This window comes from Bactrocera oleae, chromosome 4 (assembly GCF_042242935.1).
Source record: "Bactrocera oleae isolate idBacOlea1 chromosome 4, idBacOlea1, whole genome shotgun sequence".
In the NCBI taxonomy this organism is placed as follows: domain Eukaryota; kingdom Metazoa; phylum Arthropoda; class Insecta; order Diptera; family Tephritidae; genus Bactrocera; species Bactrocera oleae.
Window position 1 is genome coordinate 61,602,179 of NC_091538.1, and position 10,234 is coordinate 61,612,412.

A 10,234-nucleotide genomic window follows, 5' to 3' on the forward strand; every position below is an offset into this window, starting at 1 on the left:
TCCAGATGGTATCTTTAAAATTATAAATTTTATAAACTTCTCTGAAATCATCTAGGTAATATCTCAAACAAAGTATTTATTACGTTTTAAAGAGCAATTAAGTGATCGCTGTCAAATTGTGTCAATTTCTGACACTGACTCTCATAGGCACAAATGCAGGGTTTATGGTACTTCTATAAGTGGGCAGGAATGTTATGTTTGGATTGCGTGCGCGTTAGAAATTCTCATAGTAAATTAATAAAGTACAAAATATTTAACAGTTTACAAAGCGGATGCTCTCGTATTAATACCATTTAACTTCTCACAATTGCAGCCGAACCATATGCAGGTAATCAACTCAAATGAATTTGTTGTTGCACGATATATTAATAATGACGTTATATTAACTATAAATAAGACTGCATTCTAACTTTAACTCAACCCGTTTCAGTCACTATTTTGTTTTTGTTGTTACTAATATTGTTGTTGCACTTTTTATTTATTTTTTGTTATAGTTACTGACGTTTATCTACAAAAGAAGTGCACACTCAAAACTGCTATTTAATTTCCAAATACTCACTATTAAATGTTTTTAACATTATCTCTGTTGCCAGATCAAGTTACAAGGATTACCAAACGCTCTTATAAACTAATTACAACAGTTCAGTGCAATGTGCTTTCATAAGTAATATATTTTGTTTAATAAGTAATTATTATGTTAACAATCACGCAGTGAACCTAGTTTTTACAATGACGTACATATGCTCTTTCTTATTTTCCACTAGCAAAAAAAGTGCGTAGGTTGTGAATACCCGCAAGCATGCTTGTGTTAGAATTAAAAATAACTTGCATACTTTTAGGCTAACACAATAATATAGTGCATGCATATAATGAGTGTTCGCATGTGTGCGTATTAAATTAAGGGGCACACATAATGTAATATTGCGAAAAATTATTTTAGCATATATCAGTAGATTATACCTTGAAAGATATCATACAAAAATTGTATATGAATATTTCTAATATTTTTTAAGTTACAGCCTTTTAAACGCGTTTATCTCGAAACTCGGAGACAAATATTCTGATCGCTATCAAATGTTTGTCTCCTCTGCATACAATGACGACTTAGCTGTTTTTTGATCTGATCCAAAATCGAATTTTGGCAGGCTGAAAACGACCAAGATTTTGTGTAAAATTTAACGTTCGCAATAAAACTCCGCAATTTTGTTAGTTTTTGATTTTTTTGCTTTCGGCCGTTGGTCATTGTACGGACGATAACTTCTAGTGAAAAAGATTTTAAGTTTTTTAGGTTCTCCTTTGAAGCATCGTCGAAGATCGCATATTACTCGATACATATTTAAATTTTTTTTGCAAACATTTTACTTTGTATTCCTTTGGATGTAAGGATGTTTGGACCTCCGGCCTTCACGACCTTGCAGAACTGCTACGGACCATTGGCGCCTGATCGACACGGCATATACTTAGGATGACATATTTGGATTTGGTTGAGCTCTGGGCTGGTAGCCGGGGTGGTCTGCCACCTAGGTATGTAGGAGTGACACTCTGCAGTAATGACTTGTTGATTAATGCCAAGGCTGTGACGTTAAAACCTTGTCAGGCTTCGAAGTACGTTCCCCTTCGTCATCATTAGGTTGGTGTGGTAGGTAGAGGTTGAGACGACTCCCTGTTTGCGCTGGTTGGCTCTGAACGCACTGCCTCATAAACGCGTGAGTCTACCTCCGCTTTGGCCTTATTAAAAGGACAACCTTCAATGTATAAATATATCCTTAAAGTTTAAAAACATTTAATGTAGTAGTTTTCTTTTTTTTTAGCCTAGTAAGCCTAGTAAGCCTAGTAGAGCCTAGCTTAATTTAATTCACATAATGTTTTCAACTACTCTTTAGGTAAAATATTCTTAGTAATAGTAAATATATAGAGCTTTAAGTTTATTATGAGTGTACTCTACAAATTTCAAGTAATGCGGTAAAGTCGGTTTTGAGTTACAATGGAGGAAAGTTTTACAATCACAGTTTTGATAAAAATGCGTTTGATGTTTCTAGTTCGCTTAAAACCGCTCTGAACAGCTCCTTCTTCTAATTTCAGCATCTCAAAACGACTTTTACTACTATATTCTACATGTTAAGAAAGCAATATATTTTTTTAGCCCATCCCATGGGATGATCTTCTTAAGTTATAAATATTTATTATAATTCAATACTAAATTTTACTAGAAATACATAACTACTGCAGTTTTTGTTTTTGTTGCTTACTACCAAGACTCCTTAGGAGCCAATGCGCTAATACAAATGCAATGCTCAGCATTAATAATAAAGCAGCCAAACAAAGAGCAACCACATCCAACAAATAGAATTGATACCACTTCAAGTCCAAGCCAGCAGCACGCAAATGTGGAGCGCCCTTGTGACGTATGACGTAATCGATCCAAAAGAGCGCAGTCTCACGTGCGCCCATTGGACGATCGTGGAAGATTTTTGATATCCTTCTAATGTTGTCACGATATGTGCTGTTGTGGAGCAATTGCTGCAGACCAGCCTTCAAAGACTCATGCGTGAGCGTGTGAAAGTCCATTGTTACTGCGTAGCCGCCCAGCTCCGCTTTCTTCAAATTGAGGTGCTACAAATGAGTTGTGTATAGATTTTGAAGATCGAAAAAAGTCGAAAAATGTGTATCACTAAATTACCTGATCACAGTAGAAGGGCATGCCCAGCATAGGCACTGCGTAGTGCACACCCTCCTGTGTGCCCAGTAAACCGCCATGCATGATGAATGCGCGCACATTAGGGTGTGCCAATATATCACTTTGTGGCAACCACTTTTTCACCATAACATTTGATGGCAAATTTGTGATGCTCTCATTCTCGAACTTCCACAGCACACGCTGTTGCAAGCTGCAGAATACATCGAGGAACAGACGCAATTTCTCAGCTGGCATATCCTTACTCTCCACTTGGCTGCCCAAGCTGAAGTAGATGGCGCCATGCTCAGCTTCATCTAAAAACGTCTGCAACTCAACCGGAAGTGCTTTGGGTGGATATATATGCATGCCGCCCACATTGATCATATTATCCATGGTAGGACTGGCAGTTGATAGCGGTGTATAATTGTTAATCAGTATGGCGGAGAGATTCTTATCCATGGCGGAGGCGCTGGGAAACTTAACTGAGAACAACGAGAAGAAAATGAGGAAAGAATATTTTAAGTTTTGCATCGATCTTTGTTTGTTAATGGAATTTAGAAAGAATGCTATATGTATGGAGCTTATAAAAACTAAATCCAAGTACATTTCAAATATCTACTCAGCTTGGGGATCAGCCATAGTACAACCATACTTCTACTCACTTGGCAAATGTCCAAAATATTTCGCGATCAACGCATCCACCATCGGAAAGTATTTAAACTCGCGACTGTAATCAGTGTTTACTATGTTATAGGCATTCTGTATACGCTGCCAAAAGCTCATGCGATCTGTGAGTGGCAGTGAACCGTGTGGTACATAAGACCAAGGCGTTACTACGCCGAACATTTGACTCATATAATGTTCCTTGGCGAAAGTGGCAGTGCTAATCACCGGCACATTATAAATATGCGCCAAAGCGAGGAAGGCATCCTGATAAAACTGCTCGACCAGTAAGAGATCGTAGACTCCATGTGTTTGCTCGGCATTAATAATCGCTTGCACCTTCGGCTGTTTGAGCGCGTGTTCGGTGCTGCCCATGCAGATTGCTTTCATCATATTCATAAAGTCCGTTATGTCATTATTTGACATATCGAATATTGTGTTGCTGCCAGTGTCAGCATTTCCTAAGTAAAAACAACAATTACTTAAATACTAAATAAGAATAAAGTAGCAAAATAAACATTCAATGCAATTCCCACCACTCACCATCCTTTCGATAATCGTAAACCGGTTCAATGAGTATTTCTGTATAATTGCTGCCCAGACATAGCGGCGCCAGCGTGTAAGCCGTTATCATGGTTACCTGTGCACATATAGACAAATAGTATACTATATGAGTATACATACATACATACACATATATAAAATATTTTTTTGCAACGACAAGTAATATTTTTTATTTGATTTGTGTTTGGAAAAAAGCGAAGATGGATTCTCGCTGCTAACCTACCTCATGGCCATGCTTCACCAACTCGCTTATCAGCACGCGATGCATCATAAAGTGACTTTTGCCCGGATATACATAAACCGCCAGTATTTTGGCGGCATCAGCGGCCATTAGTGTTGTTAGTATTACTATGCTAATAAGAACTTTGATTTCCTGAAAGTATAGAAAAAATTTAATTTAAACCAAGGTAACAGATAACGAATTCTATCAATTCCAAATCGCTATGCACCAATCTTAATATAAATTTTCATTATATAAAAAAACTTAGTTCCTTAGTTTAGCTAATAAAATCTATAATTTTTTACACTGAGTGAGTTTAGCCATGTCTATCCGTCTGTTTATACGCGTAGTAGTCTCTTTGTTTTTGAGAAATATTTCTGAAATTTTGTACACGTCCTACTCTCTCCAAAAAGCTGCTAATTTTTTGGAACTGCCGATATCGACCCAATATAGCATGTAGCTGCCATACAAACTGACCAATCAAACTTAAGTTTTTGCAGGAAATTTTTTTCTTTATTTTACAAGATATCTTCGCGAAATTTGGCTTAGATTAATTTTCAGAAATTTTCAATTTTCTTTAAATATATTATTTGGAGATCGGACTAATATAGAATATAGCTGCTATACGTACTATTCGATCAAAATCAAGATAAAGATCTTCATAAAAGATTTCTCTTTTGCTTATACTTAGAACTGGATGGAATAACTGTAATGGAACGACTGGAATACAATTAACATATTCCGTTGGATGTTGGATGTAAAAACTGTAAGAATTGCTGTTATGAAGGGTGTTATAGCTTCGGTGCAGCCCAAAGTTAACGTTCAAAGTTCGTTGCTGATGTTGCGAAATTATTTCCGAAATATTTTTATACAATTACGGAATTTAGAAACGATTTATGTATTTTCTATTTTGGCAGCTAACTGTGTGCGGCGAGAAGCTAACGTCTTCTCAGAGCGTAATAGTTTAATGTGATCCTCATCTGCTGGAAAATCAATTTCAATTAAAATATATTTTTCTCATTTAATGAAGTTCTAAAACAAACTAATATTCAAGTCAATTTAAGACACAGCACATATGTACATGGCAACAAACTTTTTGATCGATTTGTTTTTTGCAAATAAGCCATATTTTTTAAATCTAATTTTCATGGTTAATGCTCGCACTACCTGTAAATCGTATTCAATCTATGATAAAAAATCCACTCGAGCGAATTAATGTTTGATTTTATGCTTTTATAAAAATGGTACGTCATCACCATAAGTTAATTAATTTTTTATTTTTCATAATGTTAAAAAATTGTTTTTGTTTATTCCTTGAAAACTTTTCTAGATTAAAAAAACGTATAAAATGTATACATAAAAAACCAGCATGATGAGCTGAGTTGATTTAGCCATGTCCGACTGTCTGTCCGTTTGTCTGTCGGTCTGTATATACGCGAACTAGTCGCTCAGTTGTTAAGCTATCGATCTGAAATTTTGCACCTGTCCTTTCCTCACTAAGAAGCTGGCAATTTGTCGGAACGGTCGATATCGGACCATTTTACAATAGCATATAGCTGCCATACAAACTGAAAAATCGGAATCAAGTGCTTGCATTGAAAACTTTTTGTATTTGACGAGGTATCTTCACGAAATTAGATCGGAATCAAGTTATTGTCCGGAACCTTTGTATTTGAGAAGCGTATTATAGTTCGGTGTAATCGAATATATATATATATATAAGTAGTTCTTGTGTTCTTAAATACTAAATAAAACCAAAAAAAAAAAACGTATATATATATAATATATAATATACATATATATATATAATAATAAATCAGTAACTATTAAACTGTATATAATATGTATGTTCATAAATAATTTTGTTGAAAATTATTGAAACCGGTTCTGACAAACTAACATTGTCATTGTCTAAGGTCAGTTACTTTGACAATTGTTTCACAAATGCATATTTGATAATAAAAGTATCACACCGAAGCTATAATTAAATTAGAAAATATTATATTTTATGTGATTTTCATGTGTGTTAGTGCGCAATTATTGATTATTCCTTTCATTTAATAATGATGCAAAGCAAATGTATGTTTGTATGTATGCAAGTGTGCCTATATTAGTCGTGCTGATTTATAAACACACATTACATAGTCCGCATAGAATTAGAGAGTGCGCATTAATAGAACTTAAACCCACATGTGTATATATGTGTGTGTGTTTATTGCAAAAGTTGGCACATAAATTTAATCTTGAACATTCAAGGACAAAACCTTGGCTATGAAACAATGGACCCAACGAAAATGTAGGCGTGAGCGAATGTAACGCAAATTTACTTTGCTTTATTTTAGAATTTGCGTAAAATTTTTTGCTTGAACCTTAGAGAGAGAAATGGTAGAGGTAAAGAAGAGTATTGAGCCGCAGTAATTCAACTCAATTCAATCGATTTTTTTGGTATCGATGAAAGAAATTCATTTTCACAAGTGTCGTTTCAATCGAGTAACATCTCTCGTTTCTTAGAATAACACCGCCGCTTAATGGTTGATCTCATATAGTGAGCTCCACCTACAAGTTTTAAGTTAAGCTGCATGAGGTTATGCGTAACTTTTACTGCCAACTTTTTTGTACTCCATATAATGACCATCACTGGCAACTCAAGTACTTAACAAAATCTGGAGGATGCCTTAATAATCAGATCTTACATCCGGAACGGAAGAAGATATATGAACTCGTGCAAGAGTTGAAACCGAACGACCATCAGGCGCGTCGCACTTTGGGTGAATGCAATTTGTTTAGAGTTGAAGCTTACTATTGGTTCAATGGGTATGTTAATCAACAAAATTGTCCCATTCTGAGCGATGCTAAATCACAAACCATTGTTGAGACGCCATTACATCCTCAAAAAGTCACTTGCCTCCAAGATCGTGCGATTTAATACCGCTGCACCATTTTTGGTGGGATTTGGGTGAAGTCGCTTGTCTATGCAAATGAGCCCGAGATGATAGACCAATGACGTCTTGGAAGACAGTACCCAGCACGTTACTGCTGACATATTGGCGTCGTATGCTACAAAAAATGATCGATAATTGGGCCTCTCAATAACTTATATTAGTTTTCTTTCTTCTTGAATACCACACATCTAAAAAAAAACACTCTTAGTCTTCAGAGTTTAATATGCATATTCCGGTGCTGAAACATAGCCAGGGTAATCTATTACAACAAATATGATTTCCAACCTAACCTCCAAAGGAATTTGGTCACGAGGTATAGACATCATTCAACTGAAGTTCTTTCGTATGAAAACTGCTGAGTGAATTTCAAGGCATACCATTTGAAATGGAGTGATATCTATGACCAATTTACGGTTGACGCGACAGTTCGTTTAGATAACAAAAATTGTCACGCTGTTTTCTACTTATTCTCAAATCGTTAGACTTAGATATATGTATAATCTAAGCTAACCCTCTAGGTCAGAATATAGAATATATATTAGCTAGCATGTCTGTCTGTTTGGCCGCATTATACCAGTCTCCGGTGACTAATGTTATAAGCGGAGACCCTATAAAATGTATAGATACATGATCAGCATAACGAGCCGAGCCGATTTAGCCATGTCCTGTCTGTATATAAGCGAACTAGTCTCTAAGTTTTTGAGATATCGATCTGAAATTTTCACGTCCTTTTCTCTCCAAGAAGCTGCTCATTTGTTGAAACTGCCGATATCAAACCACTATAGCAAATAGCTCCCATATAAGCTGAACGATCGGAATGAAGTGCTTGTATTTGTGAAGGATATTATAGCGTCAGTGTAAACGAGGTTAAAGTTTTATCTTGTTTTAATTATTTATTAAAAATTTTTTTATAAATTACCATTTTTTAAAATACAATACACAATTCTTTTTATTTATTTATTTTTCTTTCCCTTCGTGGTTTTTTATGAAATTTCAAATAAATAATTTTGTTTTTCGTTTATCTCTCGCTATTATTTTCCACAATTGCGGCCGAACACATTTAAGTTAGATTTTGTACTGAAATGTCAATACAATGCTTTCCAATTTTGAAGACTTGATTTTTCAACAATTTCATTTCATTAATAACTACACAAATAACTGCATATACAGGTTGGCTGAAAACTTTTTGCACTGTAAATGAAAAAATACTGTTTTTGGTACGAAATATATTTTTTTATTCAACATAAACGCCCTTACCTTCAATACACTTATTCCAATGATCCTCCAATTATTTTATGCCATCCCTATAATGACTTTCCAGAAGCTCTGCAAAATACCCGCCTGTACCTAGCTGAAATAGCTTCTTCATTCGACGAAAAACTCTTTCCACGAAGGAATTGTTTCAGGTTTCTGAAGAGTTAGTAGTCGCTGGGAGCCAAATCTGGTGAATACAATGGATGCTCAGGCAATTCGTACTTTAATTTGTTGAATTTTGTCATTGTTTAAACACCTTTGTGAGCAGGTGCATTGTCTTGATGAAAAATTATTTTTTTGTCCTGCAAACCAGGGCTTTTTTCACGAACTTTTTAATCCAGCTGATCCAAAAGGCTACAATAAATATTACTCAGAGTTTATTTTTTTACCTTTCGGCGGATCAACAAAATTGTTTTTGCATTACAAAAAACTGATGCCATAACCTTCTTTGCTGATCGTTGTGACTTCACCTGCTTTGGAGCAGAACAACCAGCTTCAGTCTACTGCAAACGTTCAATTTAGGATCATGGTGGTGGACCTAAGTCTCATCCATAGTTATAAAGCGCCGCAATAAATCGGTTTTATTCTGCTTAAAACGCCCCAAATTATGCTGATAAATTTGTTTTCGATCCAGTTTTTGTTGAATTGTTAACGTGCGAGGCACTAAGTTTCTAAACAGCTTTTTCATATGTAATTATCCATGTAAAATATGAAGTATTAGTTCGTCTGAGTTGCCTGTATTCATTAGCATTTTCACACTTAGTCAAACTCGGATCTACACTAACAATATTATAAATTTGTTCAATGATTTCTGGTGTGGTTACGGTTTTTAGTCGTCCTTCGCGTGGATCGTCTTCAAGCCTAGTACGACCACGTTTAAATTTACGAGCACAAAATTCAATGGTCCGTTTTGAAGGTAAGAACTAATCACACTTCTCACAATTGTTCATAAATTGTTTCCATTGCTTTTGAAACTTTCAAAATAAAAAATCTATTCATTGCGCGATATTCTATTTATTTCCATGTTAAAAAAATACTCTGACACGTCAACTTCAAATGGCTTGTAAACAAAGAATTAATTGACAGAGAAAGAAAATTGGATCTAGTAGTGTTATTTCTTGGTGAGAGCCGAAACTTTTCAACCAACCTGTACATATTTATACCTATATGTATTTTTCAACATAAAAACGAGCATTTGCTTAGAATGTGTTCTACCATATGTTTTGGCCGAGTGCATGCGTCGTGCAAGTCGTCCGTCGTGCTATCAGTATGCCGAGCGTACACATACGTAAATATGTACATTTGTGTAATTATGTTTGATTATTCTTCTCTTTACCGTTATTTATTTAATTGTTCAATAATCGAGGTGAGGACAGAAAATTTTGTCACAAAGCGATTTATATTCCGACTCGCTAAACTCATCTGGAGCTTAACACATACATATTTAGAAATCACATGAAGATTTACTGATTTGCAAAATGTCACAACGGTCACAATTATAATAATATAATTAGTTAGCAATCTGATCAAAACAGACATTCAAGGTTATATATGTATATTAAAAATAAGCAGAAAATTAGTGAATATGTTCAAAATATGATTAAAAACAAGTAAGGAAGCGCTAAGCTCGGGTGTAATCGAACAGTTTATGCTCTTGCAACTTGGATCAAAGCGGGCTAAATATCTTATTATTTAAAAAAATGTAGCGGAAGGCTTCAAATTCATTGTTTGACAAGATCATGAATTAATTATCATATTAACTTATTTTGAAGGCCACGGACTCCCTAAGTTTTATTACAAATGAGATATACGTGATATAAGCTAAATCGTAGTAGTGTTAATGAGTTGATGTGAGAAACCGTCGACCAAAGGATCAGAATTATCCATATTATGGACATGAGGCTTAGACCAAGA

The 10,234-nt window shown here is 35.1% G+C and overlaps 1 protein-coding gene across 1 annotated transcript; it reads right to left on the reverse strand.

The window, feature by feature from the left end:
• Positions 1–1,766: 1,766 nt before the first annotated feature.
• Positions 1,767–8,130, reverse strand: LOC106623376 (UDP-glucosyltransferase 2). The gene is made up of 6 exons (XM_070108528.1): positions 7,986–8,130; positions 4,128–4,277; positions 3,884–3,980; positions 3,340–3,801; positions 2,681–3,159; positions 1,767–2,613 (listed from the first exon to the last, which is right to left on the reverse strand). Exons 1-6 carry the CDS (start codon positions 7,986–7,988, stop codon positions 2,221–2,223), a joined length of 1,584 nt encoding a protein of 527 aa, XP_069964629.1. The 5' UTR covers positions 7,989–8,130; the 3' UTR covers positions 1,767–2,220.
• Between the last annotated feature and the right edge of the window lie 2,104 nt (positions 8,131–10,234).